The sequence below is a fragment of the Colias croceus genome, chromosome 19 (assembly GCF_905220415.1).
Source record: "Colias croceus chromosome 19, ilColCroc2.1".
Classification (NCBI taxonomy): Eukaryota; Metazoa; Arthropoda; class Insecta; order Lepidoptera; family Pieridae; genus Colias; species Colias croceus.
In genome coordinates this window covers 7,040,284-7,058,160 of record NC_059555.1, presented here as the reverse complement: position 1 = coordinate 7,058,160, position 17,877 = coordinate 7,040,284, and the positions used below count along the sequence as shown (strand labels likewise).

At 31.9% G+C, this 17,877-nt stretch overlaps 3 protein-coding genes across 3 annotated transcripts; 2 read left to right on the top strand and 1 right to left on the bottom strand.

Moving 5' to 3' along the window:
- Positions 1 to 1,132: 1,132 nt before the first annotated feature.
- On the bottom strand, positions 1,133 to 3,094 carry LOC123700509 (para-nitrobenzyl esterase-like). The gene is made up of 3 exons (XM_045647742.1): positions 2,877 to 3,094; positions 1,438 to 2,699; positions 1,133 to 1,332 (listed from the first exon to the last, which is right to left on the bottom strand). Exons 1-3 carry the CDS (start codon positions 3,057 to 3,059, stop codon positions 1,146 to 1,148), a joined length of 1,632 nt encoding a protein of 543 aa, XP_045503698.1. The 5' UTR covers positions 3,060 to 3,094; the 3' UTR covers positions 1,133 to 1,145.
- A 4,980-nt stretch (positions 3,095 to 8,074) lies between these two features.
- LOC123700508 (juvenile hormone esterase-like) lies at positions 8,075 to 11,631 on the top strand. Its single transcript, XM_045647741.1, has 3 exons — positions 8,075 to 8,355; positions 9,562 to 10,823; positions 11,297 to 11,631. The coding sequence occupies exons 1-3, from the start codon at positions 8,176 to 8,178 to the stop codon at positions 11,574 to 11,576; spliced, it is 1,722 nt and encodes a 573-aa protein (XP_045503697.1). The 5' UTR covers positions 8,075 to 8,175; the 3' UTR covers positions 11,577 to 11,631.
- A 2,895-nt stretch (positions 11,632 to 14,526) lies between these two features.
- LOC123700144 (esterase FE4-like) lies at positions 14,527 to 16,930 on the top strand. The gene is made up of 3 exons (XM_045647275.1): positions 14,527 to 14,711; positions 15,105 to 16,360; positions 16,576 to 16,930. The coding sequence occupies exons 1-3, from the start codon at positions 14,529 to 14,531 to the stop codon at positions 16,847 to 16,849; spliced, it is 1,713 nt and encodes a 570-aa protein (XP_045503231.1). The 5' UTR covers positions 14,527 to 14,528; the 3' UTR covers positions 16,850 to 16,930.
- The last annotated feature ends 947 nt before the right edge of the window (positions 16,931 to 17,877 follow it).

Genomic DNA, 17,877 nt, shown 5'->3' with positions numbered 1-17,877 from the left:
AAGGATGAGATTATGAGGCGTGCACTTTTGGATTTTCCAAACTTTTTTTATTTATATTATTGGTAATTAATATACTTTATCTATATCCTGTACATTTGGAATTTTGGTCACTGCATTGATCTTCCGCGTTCTCTTTTACCTAAATATTAGCGAAATTTTGTCATTGTTATCTATTTAATGATTAAATTCGACCGAACTGTTCTTCAGATCATATTCCAAGTTAATTATAAGTTTCCAGTAATATCACGTTATATTGTCAAATCGAATATTTATATTTTGTGTATGATAAATGTTTTTTTATCTTTCTATTTCTATGTTGACTTACCTTAGTTTATATAAAGATCACAAAATGTTTCCACTCAATTACAAAACTATACGGATCTGATATCATGTCAATAAATGTTTTTATAAAAATATATTCTTCATTATAATATTAGTATTATATAAACACAACTTGCGTTGAATGTAACTTGTAACAACTTATGATACACTTATCAATGTAAGAGTGAGTTAGTATCATCATGATCAAGATCATGATCATCATAATATTGTCATTGATAATTTTATCGGAATACGTACACTTGTATCTTCTATCTTATTCTGTCACATTCTTACTTTTTTATAAGTTTGTGTTTGTGTCCATTGACTGGTTTAAAATATAATTGATGGACAACGAAAAATTATGTATGTTAATTACTCATAATAAAATAAACAATTTTTATATTTAAAATACAAGTTTAATTTTACTAAGCAATAAAATAATATATTTTTTAACTCTTGCTTTAGGAATATGAGTTTTTCTTCTATAAAATATAAGAAGAGAAGAATATCTCGTGATATTCCCTATGATTAATTTCTGTATGTTGTCTGTCTTTATATTATTTCATAGAAGACCGAAACGCGATAAAAATAGTTCTGAATATTTGTGATTGTGATGTGTATTATGTATTCAAATTTTGTTATTTTATTGTGACTATTCATTACATAATTTTAAATTGTTATTGTTAAAAGAATGTACCTACTAACTTATCATGATTAAATCTAATGAAAGGCTTATCTCAAGCTCAAATCTGATATTAAAAAGATAGTAAAAGGATAGTAAAAGTATATCAGGCCCGAATTGGGATTTCGTTCACTCAGAAGAATCATTCTTCGCAGTCTGTAGTGGGAGGGATTGGGTCTTTATAGTATTGGTCATAAATGTCTTCCCAGAAGAGAGCCCTGTGTTCGAGGGACTTCAACTCTATGGTCTGGTTAAACGACATCAGTTTGATATCATCTAACTGTGCTGCTGGCCAATCTTGAGCAACCGATCCTTCCAGGGTAGGTTCTCTGGAATAAGGAAAAAATACTTTAATGACTTGTAATAAAATAAATCTTATACAAAGAGATGCATCAGGACAATTCATAAAGTCCTGCAAATTTCATTTTACTTACCCAGTTGTTATAAAATTGTACCACATATTACGCATTATGGTTTTCATATTTTTAAGCTCAGTCGAAATAGTTGTTTCATTCTTATTGTCCAAAATGACAAACGACTGAACAGTGTGGAAGGCTCCTCGTTTGTTTATATATGGGAACACTGATGATTCCTCGGTTGTAAATGAATATTGGTACAAGTAAAGATTCTCATGTCCAGCTGCTAAGTGCAATTTTATAGCCCTTAGCATTGGATAGACATACATCGTGTCTGTGAAGTAGTTGATGAACAGTAATATGTTTTCGTTACTTATAACTTCTTCGTCTCCAAAGTAATAGTCCTTGACTTTTTGGAGAACATCAGATCGTTCCTCATCAGTGGGAAAATCTAAGTCAAGTGGTAAGAAATCTGTTAAGTTTTTGATTAAAATATTCTTCCATTGTTCAAATACTCTCAATCTGAAAGAACCTTCGAATTCACAGAAACTATACATGGATGGAACTTGACGATAATTTCCACTTTTCAACATTTGATACGGACTTTCTGAAAGGAACATTTCTAGGCCAATATCTTGTTCAATGCATGGTGAAAAGAAGAAATCGACTAATCTAGCTGTATCTATAGAAACTAACAAATCGTAAGTTGCGTTTGTATAAAATTCTTCCAAGCTACTAATATCGTAAGAGCCAGTATAATTTAACAGTTTTGCAAAAGATTTTGCGCTTCTTATTGGGTCGACTTGAACCGTTGATGGACCTAATGTTATACCACTATCAGCAACCATCTTGATAAATAATCCTTCTGTCATTTCAGAAATGGATAGAAGATCGACTGATCTGGCACCAGCACTGCTGCCGTAAATAGTGACATCAGCTGGATTGCCTCCAAAATATTCAATATTTTCCTGCACCCAACGTAGAAGAGCTACTTGATCTTTCATACCAGCATTACCGGGTGCAGTTTCTGTGCCAAGGCATAAGAAACCATGTACTCCTACTCGGTAGTTAAAGGTAACAACAATAATTTCCTTGCTCTGTACTACATTTCTTGCTGAAAATATATCGGAAAATCCATACTGATAGGCTCCCCCGTGTACATATACAACAACTGGTAGACTCGTTTTGTCGGTGTCTGGTACATATAAATTAGCAATAAGGCAATTTTCACGGACTTTCGGATCAACTACGCCTTTCAAAGAATTGCCATTTTGTGGACATATTACATTTGTCTCTACAGCTTCAAATGTGTCTGTCCATGTAGGGGCTTCTAAAGGTGCCTAAAAAGGAATTATTTTTTTTAACCATAACGAATAAGCAATTTTTTTGAAATAATTAAGTTAGTCAGTTTTTTTTTAATAGCATTTAGGTTTATGATTGTAAGACCACGAAATATTGTAAATCATTCTTATTTCTTTTGGCAGGAGGAGTCAAAACATCTTTTAAATTGTTGGTACCTTGAAACGATCTTCTCCTGTGGGAGCTGTAGCGTATGGGATACCGTGGAATTCAAATAAATCCCATCCTGATAACTTATAGCCCTTTACAGGACCCTGGTTAATGTTCACAATTAGTGATGAATCTTCAGCATAATTTTGGCCGACTACGCCAATCGCTATAAATAGGAAGAGATTTTTCATCGTGGGTGTCTTGACCTGAAAGTGAATAAAAATTTTAACATGGATATGCCTTAATAATGTATTTATAATAATATTAAAGATTTTTTTAAAGATACCAACTTTAATATATATTAAAGGTACTAATTACAAATTGATATTAATTTATAGATTTGTGTCAAACTAAATAAGCGTTAATTACCATGTAATTAACGAATTACTTAATTATATGAAGACACTGAAATTCATAAGCATTTTGTTTATTTAACTAGTTGACACCCTTATCACTTAGAGCTAGCGCGCAAGAGCAACTTTTGTATCCGTAGTAAGAAAGTGCGCGCACGTAGCGACGCAACTTCCTATAGATTTGATGGGAGAGACAAAATAGTTGCGGAGACAAAAGTTGCTCTTGCGCGCTAGCTCTTATGGGATAGATTACGACCACGGTCCGATTCTCATCTCATCCGATTCTCCGATTATTGGTCATCCATAATGAATTTAAATAATTATAAAACTAGACAAGTAAAAAGAAGACTTACCTGTATGAGAAATGAAATCCTTGTGATATTATTTTCTGGTGAACCAGATTATTTTATAGTAATTTTCTCACCTTGAAAATATGCATGCATCATTCGGAAATAGTGTTGCCCAAATGCAAGAACAAGACGAGACTTAGCCAGTCTTGGTCTTGGTCTTGCGCCAATACACCTGGTCTTGGTCTTGGTCTTAGTCTTGCGCCAATACACCTGGTCTTGGTCTTGGTCTTGGTCTTGCGCTCTCAGTCTTGGTCTTGGTCTTGGTCTTGCAGCAAGAGTCTTGCAAGTCTTGCAATTACCTATTAGTCTAGGTATTACTATTTATTAAAGTTTACTTTAAATCTTAGAAAAACGTATTACAATTGGAACATTGTGAGCTTGAATTAACATAGCCATGGTAAAGATCAAGCAGATTAATAAATAACTGAAGATTTGATAAGAAATTCGAAAAATCAAAGTCCTAGCTGCAAGACGCAAGAGTCTTGCAGGCTATGTCTTGTTCTTGCTCAAGTCTTGCACGGTCAGTCTTGGTCTTGGTCTTGCTAAAAATACGCGGTCTTGTTCTTGGTCTTGGTCTTGCAAAAACGCAAGAACAAGACCAAGACTGCAAGACCAAGACTGAATTTGGGCAACACTATTCGGAAATAAAGATGTAATTTTATGAATTTAAAATACCCAAAAAACATTTGTGCACATATCAGATAGACCGGAACAATTCGTAAGTATATTTGTTTATAAGTAGCTGGTGCCTGCGACTTTGTTCGCGTGTTTCGTTACTCAGTCCCGTTAAAACAACAGAGAGTTTTCCACATAGGTAAAGTAAAAATGACGAGGTACTTTCTTAAGTTAAATTTGATATAATTAAGATTGTGTACAGTCTGGAGAAGCTGTAACATAGATTATCATGTAAAAGTAGCATACTTTTCGGATTTTATTAAAAATTGTGAATATAAAATTAAATATTAGATTTTTAATGCTCAACCGACAATGCTCATTGAACTGGACAGCTTTTTCTTAGACGTTATTTTATTACTATTGTATTTATGTATATGAAAATTTATGTATACTAAAATGGAGACATTTCATCATGTTTTATTTAGCAATTATTAACACAACAATATCAAGGCCAGTAGATAATAATTATTTCTACTATCAATCATCAATGATGATTGATAATATTTCTACTATCAATCATCAATGATGATGATTCATCATCAAGGTATAAAATTAAATAAGTATTTTTATAATTGAATTTCAATGTTTGTTTACTATAAGAAAAATTAACATGCACTTTTTATTTCAGGGTATGAAAGGATTCAGTTATGGAGTTTTAATTTACTGAAGAGTGGTAATTATTTAGAAGTAGGGTTCGCGAAAAAAATTGAGCCCTACTTTTATACAATCACCTGAAAATTTTTCACTAGAGTATAAATAATAAAATATGTGTTATATTAATTATAAATAATTTTATTTTTGACAATAGGTTTTACATACAAATATTACTTATACATACTAATACATAAATTAATTATTGAGTTTCATCTAGCAAAAGTTGAAAGGAACAGATATGTTGAAACGCGGGCGATGCCGCGGGTGGAAATCTAGTAAATAATATAAATAAGAAAACATAGATATCGCTGCAGTGCTGATACATGTAAATATGGCCCATAAGCATCGCAACGACAATTGATGACGTCACAGCGCAGTAGTTTACTATGCAAACATAGTTTTTCAGTTAATTATTGTAAAAATTATCAAAATTATATAAATATTTTTTTTGTAATTAATAGAGCAAATCGGGAGCAATTTTTTTGGAATAAATTTTCTTATGAAAAGAGAATATTTTTCATTCTATAGGGAAATCAAGTTTTCAGTATTTTGATTTTTTTTTAACTTATAAATAAACTAATAATTATAGAAGTGGAGCAATTACTGATTCTGATGGAGCATTTAAGGAGCAATTTTTTGAGATATTAATAATTAAAAAAAAAAAAAACATTTGCGAGCGGCAGCGAAACAACGAAAAATCTGTCAGTAGTATGGCAGGTTTTCGCATATGATATGTCTCACTCTAGCACTTAGATAGATGAAATAGTTGCGTCCTTGTCAGTATTGTTTCGCAAGGAACTGGGAAATGGCCATTACACAGACGCATTGCGAAAAAGTTGCGAAAACATTGCTGTTTACTAACGTTCCGCAGATATTTCGCTACGCAGTAGTTTCGCAGAGATTCGCTGCGCACGCGAATTCGTCGGTGTACCTACTAACGGCTTTAAGGGTTCGGTTTGAGTCTTGATTTGAGTCTTAGTTTGAGTAAAGAAACGACGTTGACTTGACGTCTATTTAGAATTTTAGTGTTTTATGTGTGAATATGAATTTTAGTATTTTTTTGGAAATCTTCTTTTCAAAGTCGGTTCCTTATAAAAAAATATAACCTGTATTCAAAATAAGAATTTGCACGGAACTGAATCTTAATTTACATGCCAAATGGGCAAATGTTTTATTATCAATGTACCCGCTCTTTAAAAACACGTGTTTACACAATTGTTAATTCTTTATTAATATGATAATTATAGTTCACCTGAGACGGAAGGTGTGGCTCATTCGATGGTATTACATCACATTTTGAAGTAGATAGAGTAAGAAGGCAAAAACGTTAGAGCTGCTGATGATTATGTGGACAGCATAATGATACGATATTCGGCATTTATTCAGTGTATTGCAATTATCATATCCATCTTTACAAACAAGTAGGTAGTGTGTAGTAGGAAGTAGTAAGTAGTGCCTATATTTTGTAAATGGGCAAATAAAGTTTTCTATATCATTTTACAGTATTACAGAAAATTTGGGTGGATGGATGTTTACTACTCTTTCATTCCAAAAAAACTGAAGGGATTTTGATGGTACTATGCTCTGATGTAGCTTATGTTCCAGAATAACACATAAGCTGTAGAAATACTTGCTTTATTTGCGGATAAACCCGGCATGGCTAGTTTATAATAATGAAAAAGCATATGCGAGAAAAGAGGCTGAGTTTTATAATGACTGGGTTAAGTATTTTACGTATTCTGGTAAAAGTTATTTTAGAAAAATATACATCATAATTATAGAATTTGTTACACTTAACTGAGATATACTTAGTACGATTATTTTTTACTAGCTGCTCCCCGCGGTTTCACCCCCGTGGCTCCGCTCCTGTTGGTCGTAGCGTGATGATATATTATAGCCTATAACCTTCCTCGATAAATGAGCTTTCTAACACCGAAAGAATTTTTTAAATCGGACCAGTAGTTCCCGAGATTAGCGCGTTCAAACAAACATACAAACAAACTCTTCAGCTTTATAATATTAGTATAGATTTGCCTATATTATACGTAGTATGGGAATAGTATTTTTTGAATACTTTAGAGATCCTGTTTCCAGTGCATAAAGACTGCCAGCTTGGAGACCAGTAACAGCGGCTACGATAAATATCTGTCAATCTCATAGTATATAAAAATAATCTTCAAATATGAAAGAGCGCATTTCTCGGGAAAAATCCATGCCAAATATAATCGGCACCTCTCAATGCCAAATCTGGAAATCAATAATCTCTTAAGTAGGTAATAAGAAACAGCCTACCTAAGCCTAACCTAAGCCTTATAATATAATATTTTATTTAATTTAATTTCATTATACTAGGCTTTGGGACTTTTACCATAAGAAATCGATGATAGGAAATATAAATTGTCAAATTTGTGGAAGTAGTTATTAATAATATTGCAAAATGTATAAGAACTCTAGTTTACGTGGAAAAAGAAAAGTGCTATTTAACTATTTTCCACGTAAACTTCTTCAGTTTTTCTCTATATAAAAATGTACCTTTTCATTAACCAATAAAAAGCCGAATTTGTGGAGTCAAACTCGAATTTTACGTTTACCAAAACATTTGACGATTCATTTTATATATTTATTTAAAGCTAACAATAATAAGAACTAATGCAATTGTTTACAATCACTTTGCACTAGGTCACAAACGTCAATTATATACCTACATATTATTATCGTCGTATACGTCATATATATATACATAATATTGTATACATAGTGTTTGTAAATGTCTGTACTTTAAAAGGTTATTTTGTTGAAGAATGTTTTTAAAATATAATAAAAAAAATTAAACAAACAAACGAAAAATATATTATTAATGTTTCTGAAAGTGTGGTTACTAGTCAAACAGTAATTTGATTAACTTACTTATTTAGTAAGTTGCAGCAAATATTTAATTGGTAAAGCGATCAACCGTGCAACATACTTTTTTTCAAAAATAGGGCTCGTGCAAATGCGTCCACTTTAAGGGATAAGGAAAGGATTGACGACGGTAATAAAAGCACTGGGAAGAATGAAAAAACACACAAACAATCAAAACTTTCCTATTTATAATATTAGAGTAGATGACATATATACAAGGAGATAATTTACTGACCTACGCACTAGCAATGCCTTGAAATTAATAGTTGTTGATAGTCATAAGCAAAAGCAGTTTAATTTTAATGAATTTTTTTATCTTATCTCAACTGTCATTAACTCATTCTCTTTAAATATATGTCTTGGCATCTGCGACAATGTTGTTTAAAGTAGGAGTGTTTTGTACAATATTATTTTTAGGAGTAAAAAGTTTAAATTATAAGATAGTGAATACAATACAAGGACCAGTGAAAGGTTATGAATCAGATATTGAAAATGTATACAGCTTCTTCTCTATTCCGTACGCCACGGTGCCCACTGGATTAGATCGGTTCAAGGTAAAGTTGTTATTACTTCTCATTAGAATAGTTTGGTTCTGTCAGTAGAGTACTAGTAAATTTAAGATTTATATCCAGTGGACGGTTTATAAAAATCAATATTAAAAATCAAGATTTATGAATCCCAACGAAAACTCCTCAATTGACAAAATAATAATATTATCATATCCGTAAACTTAATTTAGGTATAAAATTTTCATCAGGTCGAGCATCAAATATTAGAATTAATATATGTGTTACCGGAAATGTATGTAATCCGTCATTGTATAGGTACAATTCCTAGGAAATGTATAGAATTCCTAAAATCGCTCGGAAATGTGTGAAATAAATTATTTTATACACATTTCCTAGGAAATCTATACATTTCCTAAATAGCTATCGGAAATGTAAAACATTTAAGATATTGATATGTCGCAGACAAATTGTATATAATCTGGCCGTTTACAAACGGTCGGCATTTTGTAATAACTATTGCCGATAATTCGTAATCAGAAATTTTTGGTTTGGATAAGGGGGTGGGTTAGGTTAGGTTCGTGTTTTTTAAAACTGCACAGAAATAGGAGCCCCACGAAGTGGGGCTCCGTCAGCTCGCGACCGTCTTTTTGTAGAATTTTGGAAAAAGGCGAATTTTCGACATATTAAAATAGCTAGCCGTAATGTAATACGGCGGATTATACAATTCGACTGCGCCAAATATACGCGGGGACAGCGGGACGAGGGGACTGATTACTTGCCAAATGAAAATTTGATTTTATAAGAATAAATATAAGTTGATTTTGTGATATTTACGTTAAAAGTTAGATAGTTGATTTTTAAAATGTTAATTAGTAAGATAATAATATGAACAAAATATAATTACAATTTTACGGTATGATTGTTACCCGATTGTATCAATGAGAGCTATAATAAAAAAAAATAACAACGTGTTTTATTACAGAAAGCATTTACTTTACACATTTCCTAATACGATATTGGAATTGTATACAATTCCTAGGAAGAGTATACATTTCCTAGGATATGCATGCATTAAATAGTTTTTTAAACAATATTTTATACATTTCATAAATGGTATCGGAATTGTACACATTTCCTAGGAATTGTATACAATTCCTTGATTTCATACATTTCCGGTAACATATGTAACAATATGGAAGAATAGAAATAAGTAATAGTCAGTAATTTTATTGAAATTTTAATGATTTACAGCCGCCGTTACCACCGCCAACGTGGACTGAACCGTTTGAAGCTATTGAAAAGGATATTTTTTGCCCACAATCAGGTCATAAACTAGACAATGGTGATGTATATCGAGAACAATGTCTTGTTGCTAGTGTCTTTACGCCAAATACGACAGCTGAAAATTTACCTGTTCTGGTGTACGTGCATGGAGGAGGTTTTTTTATAGGTCATGGTAATGAATACACACCGCAACATTTGGTTAAAAGTGGAAAGATAATAGCTGTCACTTTTAACTATCGTCTTGGACCGCCAGGCTTCCTATGTCTGGGCACAGAAGCAATACCCGGTAATGCTGGAATGAAAGATCAGGTTGCGTTACTCAGATGGGTAAACAAGAATATTGCTAACTTTGGGGGAAATCCTAAAGACGTTACTATAGCAGGATACAGCGCTGGAGCGGTCTCTGTAGATTTGTTAATGCTGTCTAAAATGGCTCAAGGCTTATTTAATAAAGTGATACCAGAGAGTGGCGCAAATACTCTAGATGCCGGTTTCCAAATTCATCCGCTCGAATATGCAAAATTATACGCAAGAAATTTAAAATTCGAAAATGTTGATGATATAAAAGCGTTAGAGCAATTTTATTTGACTGTACCCTTGAATAAGTTAATTTCTATTGATGTTTTAAATGGAATGGACAATGTTAAAATATTATCTCCGTGTATTGAGCGAGATGTCGGTCAGGATGAAAGGTTCTTAGAAGATAGTCCTGTGAACATAATAACAAGTGGAAATTATAATAAGTACCCAATTTTGTACGGCTTTTCTGAAATGGAAGGCCTTTTCCGAATTGGTAATTTTGAAAAAATTAAAAATATGATGAACGATAACTTTGCTTTCTTTTTACCGAATGATTTACATTTTACTACTGAGAAAGAAAAAGAACATGTCGTGCAAATGATTAAAAAGTTTTACTTTGGTGATGATCCTGTGGGTGCAAATAATATTTTGAAGTATATTGATTATTTTACGGATACTATGTTTGCTTATCATATATTACGAACTGTTCAGCTACAGGTCAGAGCTGGTAATGATAAAGTGTATCTGTATGAATATGTTTTCGTTGATAATGATGTAGATATAATTCCATATACAAAGAAACGTGGAGCTACTCATTGCGCTCAAACAATGGCAGTACTGGATTCCCCCAATGAAGATAATATAACTCAAGAATACAAAACAATGAAAAACTACATGCGAGATATATGGTTGAATTTTATACTTAAAGGGTAAGTGTTCGATGAAGGAAATTTGATTTTATTGTAAATAATATAGGTAGTAATCTATATACATATAATAAATCTGTAGAAGGGTCAATTCTGTACATTGAAAATATTGAAAAAATAAATAGCAGCGGGTGTTACTGGATGGATACCAAACCCAAATATGTGATTAAAATTTGTCTGTCTGTCTGTCTGTATGTTCAGGCATCACGTGAAAACTAACGGTTTGATTTCGATGAAACTTGGTATAACTATACCTTATCATCCTGGGCATAAAATAGGATACTTTTTATCCCGGAAAAATACGCAGAAAAAAAATAAATCTTAATTTTTTTAGGCTAGCTACTAATAAATTAATCACTTTGTAACTCATGATAAGTATAAAATACGGTTCCCATTGTTAATTAACTTTTTGTTTCAAATTAAGGTTCCTGTTTTAAATTAATTGTAAGTTTCTTAATTGTAAAAACATATTTCAGAGAACCAGTTCCCAGCGGATCACCATTTCCTTCTTGGTCACCAGTTACTACAGAAGACAACTTGTCATACATGCTTCTCAATAATACCATAGAGTATAGAGATAAACTCTTATATGAGAGGGCACAATTTTGGGAAAAAATCTACGATAAATATTATCAGCATCCTTCAGCACCAAATCCTGAAATCAACAATTTTTCTGTTAGAAATGGATCGTCTGTTTTATATATTTTGATGACATCATTTTTATTGCACTACTCTTTACAAAAGATACCTACTTAATATTTATAGCGTATAAGTTAGTTAGTTGTGGAATAAATTTGATATAAAATAAGAATATAATTTGTTTTATTTAACACACCACTACATAGTATAAAACGAAGTCGCTGTCTCTGTCCCTATGTCCCTATGCTTAAATCTTTAAAACAACGCAACGGATTTTGATGTGGATTTTTTTAATAGATAGAGGGATTCAACAGGAAGGTTTTAGTATATAATTTATTAGGTCTTAGACAAAGCGGGCGAAGCCGTGGACGGAAAGCTAGTACTATTATATTGTAGAGTCAGCATGGTTACCCACCCTTGATATATTTTGATCAGCATATCTGTGACGAACAATGTATGAGTAATTACGTCTAACACGGTGTGAAGCCGGTTCAGATCTTATGTACTTATACCACTGATAATACTATACTCATACTATTATCTCTCTTATACAGGTGATATCCTTGTTGAATATTATCATTGATTTGTTAATCTGAAGTCCTCATTTTCATGCCACAATATGTATTTTGCAATTATCAAATCTATATTTTAGTTGATAAAGTTCTTAATATTTTCTTGCATGCAAAAAACAATTGTAAACAATTGGGAAACAAAATATGTAATCGAAAATATAATATACAAATTATATTCCTCTACACTTCTACAGTAAATTACTACAACATGGTCATTGGTAACCAAGATATGGAAGTTACCCAACACCACTAATTTCTGCTGCAATTATTAAAACTCAAAATTACAATAATTTATTTTTCACTCGATCTTTCAATACGAATTAATCTATGTCTCATAATCAGTAGGACATTATGCAAAACCGTAATGAAGAAATTACGAATTACCTGGATAATCAGAATATCGAAGTAGCCTGCTAAACCTAAAAAAAGTTATGGAAAAAAGATAATATAAATATTGTAATAAATTGTATACTTAGAACAACAAAAATTGAATATTTTCACACAAAACATGTTTTTGCAATACTGCACTCTATCTTATCACAAATGCCTATATATAAAACTTAAAGATTGTACTGAGTGATGTCTATCCACATTATTAAAATATGTAGTACTCCATAATATTGTATTCCTAAAATGTACGAACATGGCTTTAGTCAAAAGTCTCTATATTTTGACTCATTTTACATAACTAAGGGCCGATTTTTCAATGCCCAGATAAACAGCTAGATAGACTTTATTCTTCAGTTAACAAAATATTCAATTTTTCAATAGACGAATAGGACTTATCTATCGAATAACTACGTTATTTGATGAATAAATCTACTTGCCGCTCCAACGGCCAGATAGCGCGCTATTCGACGAATAGGCGTTTGATTTGACAACTGACGCGTCAAATTTGGGATATTTTCGTATGTAATAACATAGAGCATAGAATTATTAACAATTAAGCACACAATTAAGTCTCTTTCTATATAATTATTATCAACTAAAATCATATTGAAATTGATGTTTTTGGTAGTATTGATGACCATGCCATTGAAAATTTGCCAAACGCTGCCTTTATGTCGTTTCCATCGTAAAATATATAAATTTAAACACAAATTTAATCAAAACTCTTTACTCGAATCAAAACAATAATCAACAATCATAGAACACAAGATAAACTTAAAATGCACTCCTGACGTGAGTCCTAATGACGGTTTTTGACATATTGCAAGTTGACTCTATCCCGCTCTAACCTGACTAATTTAATATCTTTGTTTCGCCACTTCAAGAGCAGAGCTGCCAATATGGAAATATTTTGTCAGATAGTTATTCATCAAATAAATCACGATTGAAAAATAGGCGAGCCGTTATGAGTTAGATAAGCAATTGAATAAATCTATTCGAGGGGTAGTTATTAGACTGTTTATCTGGGCATTGAAAAATCGGCCCTAAATATCATGCATAATAATAGGGTACGTGAATACATTATGTGACTGCAAAACACATGAGAATGAAACTTTGCTAAGTGATAGAAAACATTCTTATGATCTCACGTTTTAAAACTTACTTAGGTATATAGTCTTTTCGCGATATAAATTACGTCTCACTAACTGACTTCAAAAAAAGGAGGATTATTTAGATGTGCTCTTTATTAAATAGGTTTGAAGTCGGTCCCAAGCACTAAGCACTTATTATGAAATCAAAACTACTAGTTACTACGTAAGTTTTACATTGGCTTTGCACCGACATCAAACTTATTTAATAAATAGCACATCTAAGTAATATATAGTACCTAATTAATAATATCGAATATTTTTTATTATTTTATTTTTCCGTATTTGAAGTTGGTTTTTTTAACGTAGGTAGTTATTTTTATTTGTCGTTTGTAACTTTTTAATTCACTGGTCCGGCGTGTTTCATTATTTTGCTTTAAAACTATAAAACTATTTTATATTTTGTTTAAAATAATTCAAAATTTCAAACCATTTGTTTTTCGATGTGATTAAAAATGGTCATGGGGAGAAATTCTAGTTTTAAACCGAAAATTTTAAGACATTAGCAATGAATTTAATTGGCAACTAGTTATTGTGTCCCGCGGTTTCGCGGTATTTTGGTATACATCCATATAGTAAAAAGTAATATTTATTTTTATATGACAAACATACACTCCAATTTAATTATTGGTAAAGCCAATTGTAGGATTATTGTTTTTTTATCAATTTTTTTACGATACCATTAAATATACTTGATAATTAGTTTCATTGTAATTAATTTATTTTGAAGTAAGTACTTTTTAATTATCGTCAGAGTATTCAAGCTTTATTCGCCTCAATAAGCACAATTTATGAAAAGTAATTTAAATAATCACGTATTACGATAAACAATAGTCATATTGTTAAGTATTCTATAAATATAAATAAGTTATCTTTTTATCTTATCAATAAACGTTTGCATATTATTATCTTTTTACTTATTATGTTATGGAATCTGCACTAAACATTATTCTTTGACCATGTTTGGGAACGTTCTAACTCTTATTTGTTTGATTTCGTTCGTAAAAACTGAAACGTTAGATTATCGTTTAGTAAATACGAATCAAGGACCAGTGAAAGGGTATAAATTGCCAAATGAAAATGTGTATAGTTTTTTGTCAATTCCCTACGCTACTGCACCCACGGGGCTAAATCGATTTAAGGTAAGATTATAGAGCATTAATAAATTACTATAGTTACGATACTTTTTCTTTATGATAACAAATAAGTTAAGGAAAAGGTAAAAATATTTTTTTTTACTTGGTCCTTAGAACTATGTGACTATTCATTTAAAATTTTAATACAAATTTGCAAATAAGAAGAATTTTACGTATTTCATTTACTTGCAATAATGTAACATTATTTGAATTACCTAATAATATTTTTGATTTTTAGTTGTTTTACATTTGCCAATTTAAAACAACTAAAATGTTTTTTACACTTTAGTTGTAAAGGGATTACAAAATGTCTATAAAAATAGAACCACAACAAAAGGAAGCGCAAGGGTTTAAGCACAACACGAAGTACAATCAATGTATAGATTATTTATATTTCAGGAACCTCTACCTCCACCAACATGGACAGAGCCGTTCGAAGCTGTTGAAGAGGTAATAAAGTGTCCTCAAAATTCAAGAATACCGGATGGCAAGGAAATCCGGGAACAATGTCTTGTTGCAAGTGTCTATACACCAAATGCTACAAGTCAGAACTTACCAGTTTTGGTGCACGTTCATGGAGGTGCGTATGTGTTGGGCTATGGGAACGGCCTGACCCCGAAAAATTTAGTGCAAACTGGAAACATAGTCGTCGTTACTTTTAACTACCGCCTAGGAGCATACGGCTTCCTCTGTTTAGGGACTGAAGCCGCTCCTGGAAACGCTGGCATAAAAGATCAAGTTGCTCTACTAAGATGGGTCAAAAATAATATCGCAAACTTTGGAGGAAATCCTGATGACGTGACCATATCTGGCTGTAGTGCTGGCGGGTCATCCGTTGATTTGCTAATGATATCCAAACTAGCTCAAGGACTGTTCAACAAAGTGATACCAGGGAGTAGTGCTAATGTGTGCGCATATAGTGTTCAAACAAACCCCATTGAAAATGCAAAATGGTATGCGAGACAATTAAATTTCAGAAACTTCAATGATATAAAGGCACTAGAACAATTTTATCTCACCGCTCCGTTCAACGTTCTAACTTCAGTTGATGTTGGAAAAAGAACTGACCATATTACAATATTTGCTCCTTGCATTGAACGAGATATTGGGCAAGAAATATTTCTAGATGACAGCCCTGTCAATATTCTCTCTAGTGGAAATTATACGAAATATCCAATGCTATATGGTTTCGCGGAGATGGAAGGAATTTTTAGAGTTAGATATTTTGACCATTGGAAATTCAGAATGAATGATAACTTTGCAGACTTTTTGGCACACGATCTACGATTTGCCAATGAAGAAGAAAAGCAGGAACAAGCGTTACATGCAAGGGATTTTTATTTCGATGATGAACCTGTGGCCAACAGTAATATTATGAGATATATCGATTATTTTACAGATAGTATGTTTGGTTATCCAATGTTACGAGCTGCTAAGTTACAAGCGCAAGCTGGGAACAATCGAGTATATCTATACGAGTATTCCTTCGTTGATGATGATATAAATTATATACCCCATACGAATCAACGTGGGGCCACACACTGCGCACAAGAAAACGCTGTTTTAGATTCGCCTGATGAAAATATTATAACTAATGAATACAAGGAAATGAAGAGGCAGATGCGGGAATTGTGGTTGAATTTTATAAAATATGGGTAAGTTTCTAATTGCACCACAAATCAAATAATTAACCCACTTGAAAATTCATAAGAAAGAATAAAAAAATAAGGAGTCAAATCATTTTAAAGCAAAATAGGTTTTAGATTAAAATGTTATAAATAATTAAACTCAAAAAAAAAATAACAAATTATGCTGGCCAAATACAAATATGACTATTCTCTTTGTTATTATATGTTCATTTTTCTTCCAGGGAACCAGTACCAACAGGATCGTCCTTACCAGCCTGGAGACCGACAACAGCAGATAATTTATCATACATGTCTCTAAACACAACCCTTGAATACAAAGACAGGCTTTTGTATGAAAGAGCACAATTCTGGGAACAAATCTACGATAAGTATTACCAGGGACCCATAGCTCCAAATCCTGAAGCCAACTTATCTGTAAGGCATGATGGAACATCCGCCTTTTATATTTTATTAGCTGTGCATTTCTTCTGCTTCCTTAGTAAGAAGATTGCTTGAAATGAGTAATATTGGATTGTATGGTATTAAAATAATTCTAAGCCAGGTTTAAAAAAGTGTCTAACATTTATTTATTTCTCTTGTTGTTAGACCAATGTACAATAAAATATTTTTACAAAAGTTTTTTGTATGTGAATAGCTTTATATTTATCAGAATCTAATAGCGAGTAGACAGCAAAAACACATTGTGTACAGGTGTACATAAAAAATATCTTACCTGGCAAAAAAGTCCAATTCAAAGATGTTCTATAAATTAAACTCAACTGAAAAATTTAAAAACAGACCCATTTAGATGATATTGCAAAAGATTAAAAAGATATGCAGTACCTATTTTTGGCCTATCTGTTAATTATACCATACAAAAGATAAGGTAGGTATACAATATAACAGAGGTATTTATACCTACCTACACTATTTCCATAGAAATTAGATATTATGTCCAGTTTTTTAATCAATTTATCAACTTTTTGCAGTTTTGCAGGCAGATTAAGAATGTTGAACTAGGGATTAATAGTCAAGAAATCATTGCATATCACTACATAGTATAAAACAAAGGCGCTTTCTATGTCCCTATGTCCCTTTGTATGCTTAAATCTTTAAAACTACGCAACGGATTTTGATGCGGCTTTTTAATACATAGAGTGATTCAAGAGGAAGGTTTTAGTATAAAATTTATTAGGTTTTAGACAAAGTGGGCGAAGCCGCGTGCGGTAAGTAAGTAGTATATTCGAATGTAGATTTATAAAAAACCTTCCTTTTAAACTTTAACTGTTTCTGTTGTAAGGAAAAAGTGTAGAGTTACCTGAATGTACAGTTCCTTCAATAATTAAGATGATCAAAATAACACACCATAGTAAAAGTATTCACCACTTTTTATTGCATCGTGTAACAGTTGTATAACACTTAACACCTACACACATATCTATACAAAATTAAATAAACAACAATCAAACAACACAACACTTTAATGTGTCAAAATCACATGAAACGTGTTTCATAATAAGGTAGCTCCTTATCACTTATGAGCG

Excerpts from the sequence above, each read along its gene's own strand:
- LOC123700509 (XM_045647742.1), bottom strand. The coding sequence starts at position 3,059 with ATGAAAAATCTCTTCCTATTTATAGCGATTGGCGTAGTCGGCCAAAAT. Across the intron at positions 2,700-2,876 it reads CAGGAGAAGATCGTTTCAAG|GCACCTTTAGAAGCCCCTAC; the intron begins GTACCAACAATT and ends ATTCCTTTTTAG. Across the intron at positions 1,333-1,437 it reads TACAATTTTATAACAACTGG|AGAACCTACCCTGGAAGGAT; the intron begins GTAAGTAAAATG and ends TCCTTATTCCAG.
- LOC123700508 (XM_045647741.1), top strand. The coding sequence starts at position 8,176 with ATGTTGTTTAAAGTAGGAGTGTTTTGTACAATATTATTTTTAGGAGTA. Across the intron at positions 8,356-9,561 it reads CTGGATTAGATCGGTTCAAG|CCGCCGTTACCACCGCCAAC; the intron begins GTAAAGTTGTTA and ends AATGATTTACAG. Across the intron at positions 10,824-11,296 it reads TTGAATTTTATACTTAAAGG|AGAACCAGTTCCCAGCGGAT; the intron begins GTAAGTGTTCGA and ends AACATATTTCAG.
- LOC123700144 (XM_045647275.1), top strand. The coding sequence starts at position 14,529 with ATGTTTGGGAACGTTCTAACTCTTATTTGTTTGATTTCGTTCGTAAAA. Across the intron at positions 14,712-15,104 it reads CGGGGCTAAATCGATTTAAG|GAACCTCTACCTCCACCAAC; the intron begins GTAAGATTATAG and ends TTTATATTTCAG. Across the intron at positions 16,361-16,575 it reads TTGAATTTTATAAAATATGG|GGAACCAGTACCAACAGGAT; the intron begins GTAAGTTTCTAA and ends TTTTTCTTCCAG.